Source organism: Artemia sp. Qi Xiang Cuo, chromosome 9 (genome assembly GCF_049724085.1).
Source record: "Artemia sp. Qi Xiang Cuo chromosome 9, ASM4972408v1, whole genome shotgun sequence".
NCBI classification, from domain to species: domain Eukaryota; kingdom Metazoa; phylum Arthropoda; class Branchiopoda; order Anostraca; family Artemiidae; genus Artemia; species Artemia sp. Qi Xiang Cuo.
Window position 1 is genome coordinate 26,982,471 of NC_142802.1, and position 24,060 is coordinate 27,006,530.

Sequence of the window (24,060 nt, forward strand, 5' to 3'; positions counted from 1 at the left end):
AAATTTCAAGAGCAGAAGTAGCCCCATAAGTTTGAAAATAATACCCTCAGTCGTTCTTGGGATACTACTGAGATGCCTTATTGGGAATTAACATCATCACAGTGCATTTTAATTGAATCTTACGGTAACATTTAGTTTTTAAACATAATGGGCAAATGGCAGGGTGGGTGTGGGAGGGGGATTACTTGCCCTGCAATTACATTCAACTATTAAAAAGGGCATCAGTCCTTTTTATTTTTAATCGAATGAGCCCTTTTCGAAGTTCCCACGACAACTCCTTCGATACGAAGTGCCCTGGTTAAAAAAACAACAACAACAAAAAATATCACTAATCACTTTCGACTATTAAAAAGAGTATTAGCCCTTTGCATTTCAAATCAAATGAGCCCCTTTTCAAGTTTCTACGACAAAGATTTCAATAAAAACTTTATATGCCCCCAGGGCATAACTTACAACCCTTGCTCTGAGGGTTGTGGTGGAGTTTCTTCCTCAAAAACATATTTTCTATCTGGAAATCAACTACGCTGAACAAAATGGCTATCTCAAAATTTTTATTGGATGTTTTTGGGGGAATGATGGGCGTGAGAGGAGGGTTATTTGCCCTCAAATCACTTTCGACTATTAAAAAGGGCACTAGTCCTTTGAATTTCAAATCGAATTAGCTTTTTTTGAAGTCTTTACGACAAAGATTTCAATAAAAACCTTATATGCCCCCAGGGCATAACTTATAATCCTTTTCCTGAGGGCTGTGGGGGAGTATCCTCCTCAAAAACATATTTTCTATCTGGAAATCAACTACGCTGAACAAAATGGCTATCTCAAAATTTTATTGGATGTGTTTGGGGGAATGTTGGGCGTGGGAGGGGGAGGGAGGGGCTATTTGCCCTCCAATCACTTTCGACCGTTAAAAAGGGCATTAGCCCTCAGAATTTCCCACCGAATTACCTTATATGCCCCCAGGGCATAACTTAAAACCCTTGCCCCTAGGGATGTGGGACAGTGTTCTCCTCAAAAACATAATTTCTATCTGAAAATCAACTACGCTGAACAAAATGGCTATCTCAAAACTTTTATTGGATGTGTTTGGGAGAATGATGGGTGTGGGGGAGTGTCCTCCTCAAAACATATTTTCTATCTGGAAATCAACTACGCTGAACAAAATGGCTATCTCAAAATTTTGATTGGATGTGTTTGGGGGAATGAAGGGTGGGGGGGGGGCTAGTTGCCATCTAATCACTTTCGACTACTAAAAAGGGTATTAGCCCTTTGAATTTCCAATCGAATGAGCCTGTTTTGAAGTTTGAGGTTGTGAGGGAGTGTCCTCCTCAAAAACATATTTCCTATCTGGAAATCAAGTACGCTGAACAAAATAGTTATTTCAAAATTTTGACTCGACTTATTTGGGGGAATGATGGGCGTGGGGGGGGGGCTAGTTGCCCTCCAATCACTTTCGACTATTAAAAAGGGTACTAGCCCTTTGAATTTCCAAATGAATGATCGTGATTTGAAGTTTATACTAAAACATCTTCTCTAAAAACCTTATATGCCCCCAGGCCATAACTTAAAACCCTTGCCCTGAGGGTTGTGAGGGAGTGCCCTCCTCAAAAACATATCTTCTATCTGGAAAACAACTACGCTGAACATAATGGCTATCTAAAAATTTTTTTTGATGTGTTTGGGGGAATGATGGGTGTGGGGTGGGGGTAGTTGCCCTCCAATCACTTTCGACTATGCAAAAGGGCACTAGCCCTTTCAATTTCCAAACGAATGAGCCTGTTTGGAATTTTCTACGACAACGCCTTCTATAAAAACCTTATATGCCCCCAGGGCATAAATTAAAACCCTTGCCCTGAGGGATGTGGGGGAGTGTCCTCCTCAAAAACATATCTTCTATCTGGAAATCACCTACGCTGAACAAAATGGCTATCTCAAATTTTTTATTGGATGTGTTCGGGGGTATGATGGGCATGGGAGGGGGGGGGCTATTTGCCCTCTAATCACTTTCGACCATTAAAAAGAGCATTATCCCTTTGAATTTCCAATCGAATTAGCTTTTTTTGAAGTTTCTACGACAACACCTTCTATAAAAACCTTATATGCCCCCAGGGCATAACTTAAAACCCTTGCCCTGAGGGATAGGGGGCAGTTTCCTCCTCAAAAACATATTTTCTATCTGGAAATCAACTACCCTGAACAAAAAGGATATCTCAAAATTTTTATTGGATGTGATTGGGGAAATGATGGGTATGGGAGGGGGGGGGGCTATTTGCCATCCAATCACTTTCGATCCTTAAAAGGGCATTAGCCTTTTGAATTTCCAATCGAATTAGCTTTTTTTGAAGTTTCTACGACAACACCTTCTATAAAAATCAACTACGCTGAACAAAATGGCTATCTAAAAATTTGTATTGGATGTGTTTGGGGGAATGACGGGTGTGGGGGGGGGTAGTTGCCCTCTAATCACTTTCGACTATTAAAGAGGGTACTAGCCGTTTGTATTTCCAATCGAATGAGCTTTTATTGAAGTTTCTACGACAACGCCTTCCCTTAAAAACCTTAAAAACCTTCCATAAAAACCTTATATACCCCCAGGGCATAACTTAAAACCCTTTCCTTGAGGGATGTGGGTGAGTGTTCTCCTCAAAACATATTTTCTATCTGGAAATCAACTATGCTGAAAAAATGGCTATCTCAAAATTTTGATTTTGAGATAGCCTCTCCAATCACTTTCGATTGCTAAAAAGGGCACTAGTCCTTTGAATTTCAAATCGAATGAGCCTGTTTTGAATTTTCTAAGACAACGCTTTCTATAAAAACCTTATATGCCCCCCGGGGCATAACTTAAGACCCTTGCCCTGAGGGCTGTGGGTTAGTGTCCTCCTCAAAAACATATCTTCTATCTGGAAATCAATTACGCTGAACAAAATGGCTATCTCAAAATTTTGATTCGATGTTTTTGGGGGAATGATGAGCGTGGGGGTGGGGTGGGGGTAGTTTTCCTCCAAAAACTTTCGACTATACAAAGGGGTACTATCCCTTTGAATTTCCGTTAGAATGAGCATGTTTTGAAGTTTCTACGACAACGCCTTCTATAAAAACCTTATATGCCCCCAGGGCATAACTTAAAACCCTTGCTCTGAGGGCTCTGCGGGAGTATCACAGCCCTCAGTCCTCAGTAGAGCCATTTTATTCAACTACGTTGAATAAAATTGTTATCTAAAAATTTTGCTTGGATGTGTTTGGGGAAAAAGTGGGCGTGAGTGGTACTAGGCCTTTGAATTTCCAATCGAATGAGCCTGTTTTGCAGTTTCTACGACAACGCCTTCTATAAAAACCTTATATGCCCCCATGGCATAACTTAAAACACTTGCCCTGAGGGTTGTGGGGGAGTTTCCTCCTCAAAACAAATTTCCTATCTGGAAATCAATTACGCTGAACGAAATGGCTATCTCAAAATTTTGATTGGATGTATTTGGGGGAATGATGGGCGTGGGGGGGGGGCGCTAGTTGCCCTCCAATCACTTTCGACCATTGAAAAGGGTACTAGCCCTTTGAATTTCCAATCAAATGAGTCTGTTTTGAAGTTTCTACGACATTGCCTTCTATATAAACCTTATATGCCCCCAGGGCATAACTTAAAACCCTTGCCCTGTGGTTTGTGGGGGAGTGTTCTCCTCAAAAACATATTTTCTATCGGGAAATCAACTACGCTGAACGAAATGGCTATCTCAAAATTTTTGATTGGATTTGTTTGGGGGACTGATGGGCGTGGGGGGGGGTTAGTTGCCCTTCAATCACTTTCGATTATTAAAAGGGCACTAGCCACTCCAATTTCCAATCGAATGAGCCCTTTTCGAAGCTTCTACGACAACTCCTTCAATACGAAGTGCCTGGGTATGGAGAACCAAAAAGCAACACATTGTGCCCACATCGTTCAATACTTAAGCAGCGCTAGCGCGCTGCCTATGATATTGCTAATAGTCCCTTTTCACAGCCATGAAGCAGATAGTGTTTTTGATTCTGTTCGGCATTCCTCTCGACATTTTCTTAAAGTTTTTATCTTAATACCCTTGGCCTTTTTGGAGACCTAAGATCAAACATGTGCCCTTTTCCAATACAAACCTAATATGTTAAACAATGGGCTACTTGTGTTACTTACAACCGTTGCCCTATGGGTTGGAGGGGGGTCGTCAGCCTTGGAGGCATAATTATCTGGTCTATGGACTATTTTGAACAAAATGGTTATCTCAAAATTTTGATTGGATGTGTTTGGGGGAAAAGGGCGTGGGCAGGGGCTGGTTGCCATCCAATCTTTTGACTTTTGACTCTTAAAATAGCGCTAGAGCTTTCAATTTCCAGTCAAATGAGCCTGCTTTGAAGTTTATCTGACCACCCCTTCTGTAAAAACCTAACATGTTAACAAGGGGCAACTTACATAACTTACAGTCCTTGCCTGGGGAACTGGTGGAAGGGGGGGTCGGGTGTGTTGTCAACCTTGGGGACATAGCCATTTGATCTTTGGACTATTTCAAACAAAATGGCTATCTCCAATTTTTTTCAGATACATTTTGGGAAATTTACGCGCGGAGGGGGGTTGGTTGCCTCTCATTACTTTTGACTCTTAAAAACGACACTAGAACTTCCGATTTCTCAACCGAATGAGCCACCTCAGAAGTTTATGCGACCAGTCCTTCCATACGAAGTGCCTCTGGGGAAAAATATTATAATACATTGGCTCTTTACGGTTCTTTACTATAGGCAGCCCTATAGCGTTGCCTCTGATTTGGCTAATTATAATAATAGATTCTAGATGAACTAGATGGCTTCACATTGGCAGCAAAATCGAGAATATCAAGGTAATTACAATTAGCATGAGTTAAGGTACCATCGGGGGTGCTTATAGGGTTGGCATGCTGGTTGCTTACTTTCTATATATCGGAATAATGAACCAAAGTGTTCAGTGTTTTTCAACCTCTACTTCAAAACACCATTTAATATCAATATGCTTAACGTAACATCTCCTCTGATCAAGTCCCATAAAATATATAAAAAAACAAGTTTTTTCAACTGAAAGTAAATAACGACGTTAACATTATTACGAATATGAGGGGGTCGCCCCCTCGCCAATACGAGGGACACGCATCCGTGATCTTTCTTCTGGCAAAAAATGCAAAATTCCACATTTTTGTACATAGGAGATTGAAACCTCTACTGTAGGGTTCTCTGGTACGCGGAATCTAATGGAGTATTTCTTATTAACTTGATGTTTTCGGGGGTGTTTCCCACCTTTTTCAAAAAATGGGCAAATTTTCTCAGGCTCGTAATGTTTGATGGGAGCCACTAAATTTGAAAAATTTTACATATTTGGAACAAGCTTCAAAATCTGATTCTTTAGATGAATCTATTGTTATCAAGACTCTGATTTTTAGACTATCGGTTACTATTGAGGTGCATCGCTCCTTACTCACAGTTCATTACCACGAACTGTTTGATGAACTTAAACAGAAAATTAAATACTTTTCAATACAAATACTTTCAAAAAGTAGAAGATAATAACAGATAAATACTAACAAATATTTATTTGATTTAAAAAGAATATTCAAAATAATTTCCTACGGCTTTTGGACAGTAAAAAGAAAGAAATTTAATGTGAGTAGATGCAAAATGTAAGTCAAAGTATTTCTTTTGCATACCTACTAATGTGTCTTTTTTCTGAAACGAGAAAAAGAAACATATGAAAACTTAACAAAAGAACGAAAGAAACTGGCTTAAATACAAACAGCAAAAGGTAAAACAACGGGGAATTAATATAAGACACTGAAATTTTCAACCTTAAATGATTATTTCGGATATAAATGATTTGATTTTATATACACATAAAATAAAACTTACAATAAAATGTGAGCATTAAAACTAAAATTAAAAATTTAAAACAGTCCCAAAATATTCCTTCAAGGAACCAGGAATGAAGAGAAAACAACACGAAACGAGGCAATTCAGGTAAATATAAATCATGAGCACGTTTAGTTTGATGTTTGATTTGGTATGATTTGTATTCAAATGAATGAATTGCCTCGTTTCGTATTATTTTCTTTTCATTCCTGGTTCCTTGAAGTACTGATTCTAGGACTGTTTTAGTTTTCAATTTTAGTTTTAAAGATCAATTTTATTGTAGGTCTAATTTTATTTTTACGTGTGTTTTGCTGAGGTCCTTGAATATAGAACCGAAATATTCCCCATTGTTGTATTGTAATATCTATCTTTTGTTGTTTGTTCGATGGAAAAGCAATGTGGTCTTTGTCGTTACTTGCTTAAATGACATGCATCATAATGGTCTTATAGTAATTCCTTAGCTTAAGCAACTTAATGCAAGAATCCAAAGCGTCTATATTTGGTCAGCTAAAAATAATCCACCAGTCAAAAACAAGTTTAATGTCTTACAGATCCTAAGTAAACTAGAGTAAAAGACAGACTTAGCCAATGGTAAAGGACTGAAAACACTCGATATGCTTGCCTACCTTCTTGTAACTTGTAATACTTGCCTACCTTCTTGATAACTTGTAAGTGTCATAGCTATCTCATTGGACTTGAGATATTTCTGTATTTCTTTTCTTCTTTGAATCATGCAAGGTTCAACCGTAAGAAGATCCACCAATCAAATAATCAAACAATCAAAAAGATCCAAATAATCCACCAATCAAAAACAAGTTTACAATCTTACGGATCCTAAGCAAACTAGAGTAAAAGACAGACTTAGCCAATGGTTAAGGACTGCAACACTAGATATGCTTGTCTACCTTGGATAACTTGTAAGTGTCACAGCTATTTCACTGGACTTGAGATATTTCTGTATTTCTTTTCTTCTTTGAATCATGCATGGTTCGACCGTAAGAAGATCCACCAATCAAATAATCAAAAAGATCCAAATAATCCACTAATCAAAAACAAGTTTACAGTCTTACGGATCCTAAGCAAACTAAAGTAAAAGACAGACTTAGCCAATTGTAAAGGACTGCAACACTCGATATGCTTGTCTACCTAGGATAGCTTGTAAGTGTCACAGCTATTTCATTGGACTTGAGATATTTCTGTATTTCTTTTCTTCTTTGAATCATGCAAGGTTCGACCGTAAGAAGATCTTTAAGTATTCCACTATAAGGTTTTCCTGGAGTTCCTTCTACCATGTAAGCCCCATACTCAGGACGCCATAAGAATCGTGCTTCCCTAAAAATAGATTAGTATAAATCATTGAAGAATTTTAGGACATAAATATGGGATCCAAAGCCGTACACTTTTACGGGGTACCAGCATAACAACTCTAATGGTTTAAATTATAGCCAAAGAATACATAAAGTAGGGCTAAAGAGACAAAAGAGAGAGTACTATCTTATACTTTGATGTCTAAAAGGTTGCTGCAATCCCTTTAGTTTCTATCGAGTTTAAGTTTGATATATTATATAAGATAATTTAAGATCGTTTTAAGCATCAAAACCAATGTTTACTTTTCGTAGAAAGACTGCCTTTTATCAAGTTGATCAAGCAGTTCGTTGTGACGAACTGTAAGTAAGAAATGACTCCGATTAATGGTAACTTTAAAGGAATTTCAATAAAAATTAATATATCAAGTAATTGGCCTTTTATGCTGAGTCAAAGTATGTTAAATTTATGCAAGTTCAATGTTACTCATCAAAAGCTACGAGTCTGAGAAAATTTGCCAAATTTATGAAATTATGCCTAATCGTGAAAAACGGGGGAAAGCCCCCAAAAAGGCAAGTGTGTTTGAGAAAAGTCACACCATCAAATTCGTCATAGTAGAGAACCCTCATGTAGAGTTTTTAAGCTCATATGTGCAAAAATGTTGGATTTTTTTTTCAGAAGAAAGATCACGGATGCGTATTTATTTGTGTTTTTTTTTTTTCATAGGCGATCGTGTCGAAACAACAGACCTAGAAGATTGGGGAGGTCTCATTTGAACGAAAATTAAAAGTTGAAAGAACCAAGTGTCTATCATTGAAAATTCTGACACAGCCATTGAATTTTAGGTATAAAAAACTATATACTGAGCTTCACAGTTTCAAAGGAAGTAATGCCACACAGTGATGCTTTTGTTCCTGAAAAGTCATGTACTCCATACAAGATAAATGGTTAATACAGATATTTATTTTAATACTTAATTCAACTAAGTTTATTTGCTCAATTTTTGATAGAATTATGCTCCGTGATGCAGAATGGTACATCAGCTCTTATACATTAGGGGCGGAAAGTCATAGTTTAGCAGAGGAGGTGACAGATGCCTTGGAGTATTGGTTTTGACAAATGAGTGCATTTAAATATCCAAATTGGCTAAAACCTTTATGAACCTTCAGATAAGAATATAAGCTGTTTATGTGTGTGTTTGGGGGGGGGGGGGAGGGGGGGGTTTAAAGATTGTTTTTTATCTCCCCTCATTTAGAATAAGCCTGAATAAGGGTTTTCTGAATTCAGGCTTCTTAGAATAAGCCTGAATTCAGGCTTCTTATCCCATAAAATGTTTCTGGCATTTACTCTAAAGAAATCTTCGTTTAACTGGATTGATGTGCTAGATGTTTCTTAAAATCATATGCTATGATGTATGAGTGTGCATCAATTGCTGTGAAGGAGAGGTGGTCGGCCGTCTTGTAGGTGGGGGAAGGTGCCATATGCCTCAAACAGTGCAGTGCAAAATTTTCTACCTCTAACTGAGCCTCCAGAAAAATATAAAATGAGTTTTAGGGAAGAGGAGGGAGGGGCATAAATTTACGTTTAATTCCTCTTAGTTCCCAGGAATATCTTTGGTATAAGCCTATATTATGGGGGCTGGGGGTGGTAGAGCCCTTTTTATTGCGATAATCTGTTTTTATTTAGCACCAAAGGTTACATTCATATGTCTACCGGCATAGAGGCAGAAAATTTGGAGCGGGACATCATAAGCTTCACCAGGAAACTTTTTTGGAAGGAAGGGGTGGTAAGTCAATTCAATTCAATTTATTCGAATAAAAATAAAACATAACATCAATAACAATAAAGATCCTAGAAGAAAACTTGTCAAGGACCCAAAAAGAAAAATTAAAGTGACACTGAAAAAAAGAAAGAAGAATAAAACATGGGTAATTAAAGCAAATAGGTTAAGAATTGAAAGATAAATATAAATATAATACAATATAAATTATATTGTCAAGTTTTATAACAATATTATACAGCGTGCGGAAACTTTTGGCTAGCTCAACACTGGAGGGTATTTTTTTCCATTGCATAATAAATTTGTAAATGGGAGATTGCTGGGCAGCACTGGAAACACATTTAGGGATTATAATGGCTCTATTCGATGAACAGAGACAATGGGCTTCTGAATTATTAACATTATAATAGGTTAGTAGTTGAGGAGGAAGATTGTTGTGTAAAGCTGAGTAAGCAACTTATATGTTTAGTTTTTGTATGATTTGATCCAGTGGAGCTATACCAAAATCTGAGTACAAATCACGGGTTGAATATAGATGGAAAAGCCAAAAAACTGCTTTAGTGGCACGGTTTTGGGCAAATTTTAGTTCTTCAGTGAAGGAGCGATTTGTATTTACCCAAACTGATCCGCAATAAGAAAATTAAGGAAAAATAAAGGAATAATAGATAACTAGGATGTCAGGACGAAGAAAATAATTCATACGGTTAATTTTAGAAACTTGTCTCAAAATTATTGCTGTGATGTAAGAAATACGATTAGAGAATGACAAGTATGAGTCAATAAACACACCAAGAAACTTGGCAACCTCCACTTGTGGGAGGATGTCGGAGGAGTACTTGAGACCAAGAGTAAGTTGGAATACGTGTTTGCTGTAGGGGGTTCTAAATAATACTAATTGACTTCTTTTGCTATTAATGGTCATGTTATTCGTAAGGCACCACGCCTGGACTCTGTTCAGATGCACTTGGGCAGAGGTTATTGTCGATGTTAAATTGGTGCCAGTGATGAAGAAGTTGCTGTCATCAGCAAATAGTACAGGATACACTGAAGGACCCAGGTCCATTAAAAGATCATTGATATATAGGAGAAATAAAATCGGGACTAGAACGGAGCCTTGCGGGACACCCCTCCGACCAGGTAAAGGCTGAGAAGATACTCCACCTAGGCTCCCACTGTGTATCCTTCTAGATAGATAAGAGCCAAACCGAGAGTGGGGAACACCACGAATACCATAACTATTTAATTTACTTATTAAAGTGCTATGATCGACTGTGTCAAAGGCCTTAGAGAAATGCAAAATTAAGCCCAATACAGTTTTTTAAGGTCGAGTTGTGAACGTATGAACTGTGTGGTGTCAATTAGAGCATGAGACGTTGAAAATTTCGGCCGAAAGCCATATTGATGAGAAAAAATCAAGGAAACGGAGTGCTAACTGACGAACAGAAAGGAAGACAGACGTCTGAAGATATTTCTCTCCAGCACTTTGGATATAACAGGAAGAATTGAGATTGGAAGATAATTACCTATCTCAGTTGGATCACCCTTTTTAAGAACTAGAATAACAATGGCTGACTTTAGTAAAGCAGGGAAAACTCCGTGGGTTAAAGATAGGTTGGCAATGTGCATGATGGGCTCGGAAACAAAAGGAGATATGAGTAGTGTCTTATATAAATGTCCGAAACTTACGCCTGAGGCATGGATATGTGTGCAGTTTAACCGGTGCATTGAGTTACCACGGTCATTCACCTATTACTGCAGACGGTATATGCCGTACCAGACGGATTTCTGAGGCAACACCAATCCTACGCCTGAGGCATGGATATGTGTCCAGTTTAAACGGTACATTGACTTAAGCGATCAAACACTTTATATTTGGAACCAGGGACTAGATTGTGTAATGAAACCAGACTGATTTCTGAGGCAACACCTATTTTCTGGATATTTGCATTTAGTCAAGACTGGTTTGCTTAGGAATGCGTCGCTGCTAATTAAAGAATGGGATGCTACACTCAGAATTGTTTAAGTTGAAAGTTATAGCATTTGCGTAAACTAACTCAATTTGCTTAGGAATGCATTACTGGTAATTAAAGAATGGGATGCCAAACTCAGAATTGTTTCAGAATATTCGCGTAAACTAACTGAATGGGCGAAAAAAGTTATTCAATTGGCATAAATCTATGGAAATGATTAACGATGACAAGATGACATTGTGTCTTGACCTAGCTTCACTTCTTGGATGTGTTCTGTATAATACAGAAGTACCATTTGAACAGTGTTGTCAATATAAAATATGCTCTAACATTGTAGTATACTAAAAAGTTGATACTAATAGAGATGTATATGCCAAGAAAAGCATTCTAATAAAGAAATTCAGAACAATCCTTAGAAATCCTTAGAAATCAAGTAGTGAGGTGATTATAGGTTTGAAGCATCATGGATCGCAATAATCAATGACCCTAACCACCAAGGACCTCAACCTCCAAAGGTCCCGTACCTCCAAACTCCAAGGAGCCCCTCCCCAAAACTTTTTGGGGCCCATCCCCCCATTTTTTTTATACTTTTTTTGAAGTTTTTTTTTTAACTTTTTTTTCTTTTTTTTAAAAATGATATTTTTTCTATTTTTTTACATCTCTTAGAGTGACATAAAACATACTTAAAACATAAAAAAATCACATTTAATATTTTTGAAACTCAAACTGAAAATGGTATAGATTCTACGAGTGATTGTGTAATCAACACCCGTCAACACGTCAACCGACAGTCAACACTTGACAGTCAACCCGGTCAAATTTCAGTTATAATATATACGAAGTGCACACCATTTAAGGTAAGTTCAATATCCCAAAAAAAAGAAAAAAAAGAAAAAAACCGGTCCATCTTGGTTAGAGGTTAATATATTCATTTTTTGAGTATATTAAATAAAAAAAACAAGTTTTTTTTAACTGAAAGTAAGGAGCGACCTTAAAACTTAAAACGAACAGAAATTATTCCGTATATGAAAGGCGCTGTCCCCTCCTCAACGCCTCGCTCTTTACGCTAAAGTTTTTTATTGTTTAAAAAATAGAGTTGTGAGAAAGTCAAACTTTAACGTAAAGAGCGAAGCGTTGAGGAGGGGACAGCCCCTTTCATACAGGGAATAATTTCTGTTCGTTTTAAGTTTTAATGTCGCTCCTTACTTTCAGATAAAAAAAGACTTGTTTTTTTATTTAATTTTTGAACGTTTTTGCATAAATGCAGGTTTTGATCTTGGCTCACAGTACATGAATAATTAAAACAAAATTTTCATATTAATTTACTTTTATTTGGTTAAATGGCTTTCTTGAAACTTGTTTCATTTTATTTACGAACGTTTTTATTAATAATAAATATACGTAACTTACGAATTAACTTACGTAACGAACTTCTATATTCATAGATTTTTAATACATATATTAGTGGGTTCGCCTCCTAGTCAATACCTTGCTCTTTAAGCTAAAGTTCAAATTTTTTTCCAAATCTTTAAAAATGACCGCTTAATAACAAAGGCTGCTAATTAGAATAAATACCTCTTATGAAAGTATTAAGAAATCTTTGGCTTAAAAAGTGAGGTATTGACAAGGGGTGATCCCAATCATATATGTAATATTTTCTGTTCGTTTAAAGTTTTGATGTTGCTGCTGTTGCAGTTGAAAAACTTTTTTTTTTATATTTAATTTCTGATCTTTTTTAAATAATGCTGTGAAGTCCGGCGTCCCCTTCATAGCAATGTCACTTTGCCCATGAAAACTTCCTTCGTGGAAAGATCCTCCTACATAACCCCCGACCCCCCCCCCCCACTACCAGGAAAAATCTCCCCTGAAAACGTCTGTACTGTATACTTCCCAATAACAAATACTATATGTTAACATTGGGTAAAGTTCATAACTTTCAGCCCTCCTCCCGGGAACTTCGGGGGATTAAGTCATCCTAAAAGACATACTTATAATATTTTCGAACATGCTAAACAAAATGGCTATCTCAAAATTTTGATCAGGTGACTTTGGGGAAAGAATGAGCGTCGGAGGGGGCCTAGTTGCCCTCCATTTTTTTTGGTCACTTAAAAAGGGCACTAGAACTTTTAATTTCCATTCCAATGAGCCCTGTCACGATATTCTAGGACCACTGGGTCGATACGATCACCCTTGGGAAAAAAACCAAAAACAAATAAACACGCACCCGTGATCTTTCTTCTGGCAAAAAATGCAAAATTCCACATTTTTGTAGATAGGAGCTTGAACCTCTACAGTAGGGTTCTCTGATACGCGGAATATGATGGTGTGATTGTCATTAAGGTTCTATAGCTTTTAGTGGGCCTTTCCCCCTTTTTTCGAAAATCAGCCAAATTTTCTCAGGCGCGTAGCTTTTGATGTTAACACTTGGTAAAGTTCATAACTTTCAGCCCTCCTCCTGGGGGCTTCGAGGGATTAAGTCATCCTAAAAGACATAGTTATAATATTTTCGACCATGCTGAACAAAATGGCTATCTCAAGATTCTGATCGGGTGACTTTGGGAAAAAATGAGCGTGGGAGGGGGCCTAGTTGCCCTCCATTTTTTTTGGTCACTTAAAAAGGGCACTAGAATTTTTATTTCCGTTCCAATGAGCCCTCCCACGATATTCTAGGACCACTAGGTCGATACGATCACCCCTGGGGGAAAAAAACAAAAAAGCAAATAAACACGCATCCGTGATCTTTCTTCTGGCAAAAAATGGAAAATTCCCTATTTTTGTAGATAGGAGCTTGAAGCCTCTACAGTAGGGTTCTCTAATACGCTGAATATGATGGTGTGATTTTCATTAAGGTTCTATAACTTTTAGGGGGTCTTTTCCCCTTTTTTTCGAAAATCAGCCAAATTTTTCTCAGGCGCGTAACTTTTGATAGGTAAACTTGATGAAACTTATATATTTGAAATCAGAATTAAAATCTGATTCTTTTGATGTATCTATTGATATCAAAATTCCGTTTTTTAGAGTTTCAGTTACCATTGAGCCGGGTCGCTCCTTACTTACAGTTCGTTACCACGAACTGTTTGAAAATACAGGTCCAAATTACAATTTTGTACAGTTTGAAAAGCTCTTTCAGCAAGTCAAATAGGTTTTTTGGTTTTTTGATTAATTATTTGCACTGATAGTGATATGGAGAATTCCAAGCGAATGCTGCTGAGTAAATTTTTTCTTGTATTATAATAAAAAGAAAACCATTTTGTGCTGCCATTCAGTCAGCATTGACTTATATTAGACTTATATGTAAATATGCATGTATCAGATACTAGAATTGTAACAATTATCTATTACTTATTCAAATTCTTCCTTGAGTAGCTAATACTGGGAGGGATTTAAGCCTTTTCAGGTATGCAGGTGTGAACCTTTTTCCAGGTATAATGCTTTAAACGATTTATTTATGGTAAAGAAAATTTTCTGATAGATTTTAAAAGAAAATTGTTAAAAAACACACGGGGAGAGTTTTGAAAGTGCTCAGAGCTTTAGCGTAAGGTGCTTGATACTGAGAAGGGGGGGGGGATATCCCATTCATATTCGGAATAAAAAATCTCTTGAAAACTAAGAAACAAATTGTTTTTATATGCATCTTATCTGCATTATTCTATGGGTTGAGTCCGTCTTAGGGGGGCGCTGACCCCTTTTATGATTTAGGAGTTTAACCAGATGGATTTATGAGCAAAATAATTTACTCCCTAAGTTTTAATCTTGTTTTTTACTTTCAGTAGAAAAGGCATACATTTTTTGTTTCTTAAGGCGCTAAAACTTATTAAATAAAAGAGGTTGCTATTGTGATAACAGTTTACAGATCGACATTTTTAATTGATTTTAGCTATGTATTGAGTTTCTGAGTGTTTTTCAATTATGTTAATAGTAAATGATAGATTCGTATTTTAATTTCTTGGCTCTCGATGCAATAGGCTATGAGATATTATCGCGAACATTGCTATCAATTTAATAATATAAAATATGTGATTCAAGATGCGAAATGTATTAAGAACCATACCTCGTTTCAGAAGTTAAGAGACGTATTGTTTAATTAAAATAGGAAGTTTTTTTTAAAAGTATAAACAGCTTTAAGGTAGAGAGCATCATATTAAAAATATATTAGGTTTAGCCTCCATCTAGGACTGCCGCTCTTTTCTCTATGTGTTTAAGTAGGTTGAAATTTAGGTCTCTAAGTTTACGAGCTACTTACTGAGAAAACTAAAAATGATTTTTTATTTTAGGAAGCTGTTGATTAAGCCCCACAGCAAAAACGGGCAAAGTTGAATATCCCCCTGGCAGCAACGTGAGTCATAACAAAATACATAATGAAAATATCCCCTTGCGCATTTTTGAAGATTCAAGTGCTACAAGAAAACGGATAAGGATGCTTGTAAAAACACAAGATAAATATAGACATTCACTTCTGTTTAAAGGAAGAGATGTGAGGCGTTATACTAAGTTAAACCATGCAAGGAAGTATCCTATAGTGTTGTTATGCTAAATTTCAAATCGATCTGTGAATGTTCCTTTTTAAAAGCAGTATTTTTATGATTTCAAATAAAATCTGTTGACTTTTTAATACTCCCATTACTCAAAAGGTCCAGAGATTCTTAGAATATATTTTATATCCTAATCCCCTGCGATATAACCTATTCATCACTTGAAAAGCCCATTATAACTGTTGATTTTTTATCAAAAAATATACTTTAAAGTGGATTATAGAATGGACTTGTTCCAGTTCGGCACCCATAGTCGAGATTCTGGTACTATTCCTACTTGCATCGATAGCTAAACTACCAAGTGAGAAAAAATTGTCATTTGTAGCTGATTTGGAAGGGTAAATATCAACTTCACAACATCATCTTTTAATGTCAAGGTTACTAGTGCTTCCATTCATGGTTCTATTCACGAGACCCAACTGATCATGCATCTAGCTTTTTTAATATTTTATACATTATATTTAGGTTTCTTAACCTTTCGTAGGTGTGTATTGCATGAAACTCATAATTTGGGATGTCTAGTTTGCTATTTTGAACTTTTCTGAGCTAGATTTCCTAACCTTTCGTAGGTATATGTTTGGTTTTATTAATAATATTTGATTTTCTAATAAAGTTGGGTTTTAATTTTCAGAAATAAGAAAATACATGTTTAAAATACATCTAATTTTAATAATTGGGTACATTTTTGCAGATTTTTTAATAAAGTTGGGGTTTAGTTTTCAGAAATAGGAACATCCCACTTTAAAATACATCTGATTTTATTAATAACATTTGATTTTTTTTATATAAAGTTGGGTTATAGTTTTCAGAAATAAGAACATCCATAACGTTCTGTTCTAAATTTTTCAGTAGAAGATAGAAATAGTTATACTTTGATTGTGAATGTTTGCCATGAAGATAAAGAGTTCTACTTTCTGCGTTTTCTCAAAGAAGTGTAAAAATGTTCAAGTTCTCTTCTGAAGGTAAAAAGTTCCTCTTTAATTCTGAGTTTTCTCAATAAAGTGAAGAAAAAGTTCAACCTCCCTTCTGAATTTTCTCAAAGAAAAAAAAAGCTACAGATCATTACTAATTTTTTTCAAAAGAAAATAAAAAGGTTCCACTTCAGTTCTGAATTTTTGCAAAGACGGGAAACAAGTTTTGAGTTTCCTCTGGAGTTGACATCGTACCCTAAAAAATAATGGAAACAAAGACGAAGTAATGCATTAAAATATCTTTATTGATATAATTACATGATGAATATCATCCTAAAAATGATCTATGACACCAAAATGGAATAAGTATCATATAACGAGAAAACATTATGAAACAATTTTATAATAGGCTTTGAAATAACCTTTATTTCTATGGATGAATGGGTGAAGCCTAAAAAAAACAGAAATTACTATCATTGAATAAATGGAACATAAAAGGAACAAAGTTCTGTTCTAAATTTTTCAGTAGAAGATAGAAAAAAGTTATACTTTGATTGTGAATATTCTCCATGAAGATAAAAAGTTCCACTTTAATTCTGAGTTTTCTCAACGAAGTGAAAAAGTTCCAAGCCCTCTTCTGAATTTTTTCAATGAAAAGAAAAAAGTTACAGTTCAATTTTAATTTAAACTAAAGAAAAAAAGGTTCCACTTCAGTTCGTAATTTTCTCAACGACACAAAAAAAATTGAAGTTCTATTCTAAATATTTCCGTAGAAGATAGAAAAAGTCATACTTTGATTGTGAATGTGAATATTCTCCATGAAGATAAAAAGTTCCACTTTCGTTCTAAGTTTTCTCAACGATGTGAAGAAAAGTTCAAGTTCTCTTCTGAATTTTCTCAATGAAACGAAATCAGTTACATATCAATTCTAATTTTTTCCAAAGAAATTATAAAGTTTCCACTCCACTTCAGTTCTGATTTTTCTCAAAGAGAAGAAAAAATTTAAAGTTCCGTTCCGCATTTTTCATAGAATATAGAAAAATGTTATACTTTAATTATGAATATTCGCCATGAAGATAAAAAGTTCCACTTTAATTCTGAGTTTCCTCATCGAAGTGCAAAACTGTTCAAGTTCTCTTCTGAAGATAAAAAGTTCCACTTTAATTCTGAGTTTTCTTAATAAAGTGAAGAAAAGTTCAAGCTCTCTTCTGAATTTTCTCAAACGCCTTCTATAAAAATCGACAACGACAACGCCTTCTATAAAAACCTTACATGCCCCCAGGGCAAAACTTAAAACCTTTGCACTGAGGGTTTTGGTGGATTGTCCTCCTCAAAACATATTTTCTATCTGGAAATCAAATACGCTGAGCAAAATGACTTTCTCAAAATGTCGATTGGATGTGTTTGGGGGAATGATAGGAGTAGGGGGGGGGGGGCGCTTGTTACCCTTCAATCACTTTCGAATATTAATAAGGGCACTAGCCCTTTGAATTTTCAATCGAATGAGCCTTTTTTGAAGTTTCTACAATAACGCCTTATATAAAAACCTTATATGCCCCAAGGGCACAACTTAAAACCCTTGCCCTGAGGGTTGTAGGGGAGTGTCCTTCTCAAAAAAATATTTTCTATTTTGAAATCAACTACGCTGAACAAAATAGCTGAGTCAAAATTTCATGTGGATGTGTTTGGGGGAATGATGGGCGTGGGTGGGGCTAGTTGGCCTCCAATCACTTTCGACTATTAAAAAGAGCACTAGCCCTTTGAATTTCCAATCGAATGAACCTTTTTTGAAGTTTCTACGGCAACACCTTCTATAAAACCTTATATGCCCAAAGGGAATAACTTAAAACCCTTGCCCTGAGGGTTGTGGGGGAGTGTCCCCCTCAAAAACATATTTTCTGTCTGGAAATCAACTACGCTGAACAAAATGGCTATCAAAAAATTTTGATTGGATGTGTTTTGGGAAATGATGGGTGGGGAGTATTTCCAATCGAATGAGACTTTTTTGAAGTTTCTTCGACAACGCCTTCTATAAAAACCTCATATTCCCCCAGGGCAAAACTTAAAACCCTTGCCCTGAGGGTTGTGGGGGAGTGTCCTTCTCCAAAATATATTTTCTATCTGGAAATCAACTACGCTGAACAAAATGGCTTTCTCAAAATTTTATGTGGATGTGTTTGGGGGAATGATGGGCGCGGGATGGGGCTAGTTGCCCTCCAATCACTTTCGACTATTAAAAAGGGCACTAGCCCTTTGAATTTCCAATAGAATGAACCTTTTTTGAAGTTTCTACGACACCACCTTCTACAAAACCCTATATGCCCATAGGACATAACTTAAAACCCTTGCCCTGAGGGTTGTGGGGGAGTGTCCTCCTCAAAAACATATTTTCTATCTGGAAATCGACTATGCTGAACAAATTTGCCCATTATGTTCTAAAAACCTTATTTGCCCCCAGGGAATAACTTAAAACCCTTGCCCTGAGGGTTGTGGGGGAGTGTCCTCAAAAATATATTTTCTATCTGGAAATCAACTACGATGAACAAAATGGCTATTTCAAAATTTTTATTGGATGTGTTTAGGGGAATGATGGGCGTGGGGGAGCTAGTTGCCCTCCAATCTCTGTCAACTATTAAAAAGGGTACTAGCCCTTCCAATTTCCAATTGAAAGAGCCTGTTTTGAAGTTTCTACGACAACGCCTTCTATAAAAACCTTATATGCCCCCAGGGCGTAACTTAAAACCCTTACCCTGAGGGTTGTGGGGGAGTGTCGTCCTCAAAAACATATTTTCTATCTGGAAATCAACTACGCTGAACGAAATTGCTATCTCGAAATTTTGATTGGATGTGTTTGGGGGATTAATGGGCGTGGGAGGGGGGCTAGTTGCCCTCCAGTCACTTTCGAATGTTAAAAAGGGCCCTAGAACTCTCGATTTACAATTGAATGAGCCCCTATTGAAGTCTCTACGACGACCCCTTCCATATGGAGTGCCCTGCTCTAAAGTAAAAAAATAATATATGGTACATTGTGCCAACATTGTTCTTATATGCCCTCAGGTCATAACTTAAAACCCTTACCCCGAGGGTTGTGGGGGATTGTCCTCCTCAAAAAGATATTTTCTATCTGGAAATCAACCAAGCTGAAAAAAATGACTATCTCTAAATTTTGATTGGATGTGTTTGGGGGAATGACGGGCGTGGGGGGGGGCTAGCTGCGCTCCAATCACTTTCGAATATTAAAAAGGGTACTAGCCACCCTAATTTCCAATCGAATGAGCCCTTTTTGAAGTTTCTACGACAACTTCTTCGATACGAAGTGCCTATTGAAGAAAAAAAAACACATTGTGGCCACATCGTTCTTTACTTAGGCAGCGCTGGCGCGCTGCCTATGATTTCGTAAGAGCTGGATCTACTTTTGTAAGTACTATTTGTATTTATATGAATTTTTGTTTGTTTTGCAAAAACTATTTTGTATTTTGTATTAACTATTTTGTATTTCGTATTAACTATTTTGTATTTTGTGCATATACTTTGTGTTTATTACGTTCATTTTAAACTTGTGCAGAAGAGATCTAGAGCAAGCAGGAACAGCCGTCTCGGTACCAGCCGGCCATCAGGCTTTAAACTGCAAGGAACAGGCATCTCGAGTACTTGCACTTTCCACAAGCAAATCAAATTATGTATTTTGTCTTGAATTATAAGTGAATGTTTTATTGTGTATTTTGCACAATATAATCTGAGGGTGAAATAGTGCGTTCGGTATCAAAAAGAAGCCTTTTTAAAAATACATTTTCATTTTCTTAAAAAAGAAGTTGTAGCCTTAGTGGATGTATTTTTACAATAATTATTTTGTATGAACACTATTGTAAAAACATTTGTGTTTTTAAAGAAGTATTTTATATGTTTTAAAAGCCTTTCCTGATTTTTAAGAATTATTTTGTATTTTGTAAGAACACAACCATGCAATCCCATCAATCATCAATGAAAATCAAGTAGTCAGTATTATAGACATGACAAACTTATCTGTATACCTTTCAAGGTAAATCAACTACAACGTTTAGGATACAAATATTAATAAGAATTGCTGCTAACAATGATAATTTTTATTACTGCTAAATGAGGTTTTGATGTATGCTTAGTGGACGATAACCATGAGCGCCCGTAAACTGAATTTCAAGAGGGGGGGGCTTACCTGGTCTAATCGTAACTTCCAATGCTGTATAATAGAAATCTCAAAACGAAAATATAAAATATAAGGCAGCATCATTCAGCCAGGGGGGTGGGGTTGCAGCCCCTCTTTGCCCCCCATATGGGCGCCCATGGATGATACCCAATGCTTTTTTAGTGAACAGGACTTTTAATATATATTTAAAAATCTTACTGCTATAAAGCTCAAAATATTTTGGTCTATATTACGGATCCGCCATTTAAAATATCTAAAAAAGTTCGAAAACTGGAATGTCTTATTAAAATTACACTGATTCTAAAGTGTTTTATTTAAGCTATTTAGAAAATAATCTTACCTCTTAAAGTTACTTCATATGGGAAAACTTGGGCTCTGGGAAACTTAGCGGAAGATACTCAATACTTTTTCAAAATGTATATATATTAAATTTGAGTAAATTTAATCAATAAAAATCAAAGAGAGGATTAGTGGCTATAGGAGACAACTAGTAAGTTGGCTACTATTTTCTCACTTGCTTGCACTATTTACAAGTAATTTTTAACTAATCTTAACGAGTAAAAGAAACTGCCGAAACCTCTAAATAAAATGTACCTAGATCTCTACCTCTTGGATGGTATGTAAAAGAGGTTTTTTTAAAATATAATACACAATATATGTGATTTTTATAAATGCAAACCACGGGCTCTAAAGGCGGCTTAGTGGACAATACTAAATATTAAAAAAATATATACATTCATTAAATTTGGCTTAGTAAGAACTTGTTTTATTTAATTAATCATTAAAAACAATTTTTAAAATTTTCAATAATTGTTTTTAACGAAAATTAATCAGAGGATTAGTGGCTAATGGCGATACCTCTATAAGAAAAACGCGCCTTGACCTCTACCTCCTGGGTGGTGTGGAAAAGAGGTCGTGTGAAAAAATGATTTTCTTTGAGTTTTTTTTTAGTTTGAAGAAACATTGCCAAAAAAAGGAAGGCTGAAAAAGAGAACAAGGAGGTTGTCTAAAAAAAAGAAGCGAGTTGGGAAAAGCTGGTACCAATCAGAAACCAAGTTGCACTATACTTCATCCTTTTAAAGACATAGGAAGAAACCAAAGACGGCGGTGACGGCAACGTTCTTCTGTTCCGAAGACAAAATCGCGATAAAATTTCCTACGTCACCGCATTTGCCAGGAAGCCATTGTCTATTCCTCCGACCAGTGTGACCACAGAAAGACTATTTTTGGTGGTAGGCCTGATAGTGACTATGATGGTGACTTAGAAAAGAAATGGCCTCAGTCCACAGAGAGTGGATCAGTTGATTTTCATTCGCCATAACTATAGCCACATCCCATAGTTCTAATATACTTCTGAAATTTGCCTGAAGGAGCTTTTTTCGACGCACTAATATTCAAAGATAAATGATGAATACAGTAATACGGTATTCGAAGTTTCGTACACAGTAATTTTCGAGGAATATAAATAATATTAATTTTGATTATTAATTCTGTTAGAAAAACATAGCTCTTAGATATTTCAACTATTCTGCAAGGATTCTGAAATGCCACTGCCATTTCGTTAATAGGTTGAATATCTTGTAAATAAAAACTGGACGTGAGGAAGACTAAAATCTATTCTATAAATCATATACAACAACTTTCTATATAAACCTTATATGCCCCTAGGGCATAACTGACAACCTTTGTACTGAGGGCTCTGAGGGGGTTATCATCCTAGAAGACCTAATTTCTAGACCTTTCAACTACGTTGAACAAAATGAATATCTCAAAATTTTGATTGGATGTGTTTGGGAAAATGGTGGGCGTGGGAGGGGCGTTAGTCGCTATCCAATCACTTTCAACTATTAAAAGACACTAGCCCTTTCAATTTCCAATTGAATGAGCTCTTTTGAAATTTCTACGACAGCGCTTTCAATAAAACCTTTATATGCCCCCAGGGCAAAACTTACAAGCCTTGCACTGAGGGCTCTGAGGGAGTTATCATCCTTAAACTACGTTGAACAAAATGGATATCTCAAAATTTTAATTCAATGTGTTGTGGCCATGAGAGGGGTGTTAGTCGCTATCCAATCACTTTCAACTATTAAAAAAGGCACTAGCCCTTTCAATTTTTAATTGAATGAGCCCTTTTGAAATTTCTGCGGCAAGGCTTTCAATAAAAACTTTATATGCCCCCAGGGCATAACTTACCACCATTGTCCTGAGGGCTGTGGGGGCAGGGGTTTTCATACTTAAAGACTTAATTTCCAAAACTTTCACCTACGTTGAATAATATGGCTATCTAAAAATGTTGATTGGATGTATTGGGGGGAATGATGGACGTGGGGGGGCTAGTTGCCCTCCTATCACTTTCGACTATTAAAAAGGGCACTAGCTCTTTGAATTTCCAATAGAATGAGCCCCTTTTGAAGTTTCTACGACAATGCCTTCTATAAAAACCTTATATGCCCCTTGCCCAATAAAACCCTTGATTCTATAAGAAACTCTTAAAAAACCCTTGCCCTGAGGGTGGGCGTGAGAGGGGCATTAGTTACTATCCAATCACTTTCAACTATAAAAAAGGCACTAACACTTTCAATTTCCAATTGAATGAGCCCTTTTGAAGTTTCTACGACGCTTTCAATAAAAACTTTATATGCCCCCAGGTCATAACTTACAACCCTTGCCCTGAGGGCTGTGGGAGGAAGGGTTGTCACCCTTAAAGACCTAATTTCCAAAACTTTCAACTACGTTGAATAAAATGGTTATCTAAAAATTTTGCTTGGATGTGTTTGGGGAAAAAGTGGGCGTGAGTGGTACTAGCCCTTTGAATTTCAAATTGAATGAGCCCTTTTCAAGTTTCTACGATAAATATTTCAATAAAAACCTTATATGCCCCAGGGAATAACTTATAATCCTTGCCCTGAGGGTTGTGGAGGAGTGTCCTCTTCAAAGTATATTTTCTATCTGGAAATCAACTACCTTGAACAAAATGGCTGTCTCAAAATTTTAATTGGATGTATTTGAGGGAATGATGGGTGTGGGGTGGGGGTAATTGCCCTCCAATAACTTTTAACTATTAAAAAGGGCACTAACCCTTTGAATTTCCAATCGAATGAGGTTTTATTGAAGTTTCTGCAACAAGGGTTTATTCAACAACGTTGAATAGAAGGGCTATCTAAAAATTTTGATTGGATGTGTTTGGGGAAAAGGTGGGCGTGAGAGGGGGGTTAGTTGCCCTCAAATCACTTTCGACAATTCTAAAGGGTACTAGCCCTTTGAATTTCAAATCGAATGAGCCCTTTTTCAAGTTTCTACGACAAAGATCTCAATAAAAACCTTATATCCCCCCAGGGCATAACTTATAATCCTTGCTCTGAAGGTTGTGGGGGAGTGTCCTCCTAAAAAACATGTTTTCTATCTGGAAATCAACTGGGGTGGGGGGGGGGCTAGTTGCCCTCTAATCACTTTCGACTATTAAAAAGGGCACGAGCCCTGTGAATTT

At 36.4% G+C, this 24,060-nt stretch overlaps 1 protein-coding gene across 1 annotated transcript in view; it reads right to left on the reverse strand.

The window, feature by feature from the left end:
- Nucleotides 1-24,060, reverse strand: part of LOC148948508 (glutamate--cysteine ligase-like) — a 76,568-nt gene that overhangs the window by 45,772 nt on the left and 6,736 nt on the right. Inside the window, exon 4 of the mRNA XM_089094950.1 lies at nt 7,039-7,224. Within this exon, the coding sequence (XP_088951076.1) occupies nt 7,039-7,224 (186 nt within the window). The remainder of the gene's footprint in view (nt 1-7,038; nt 7,225-24,060) is intronic.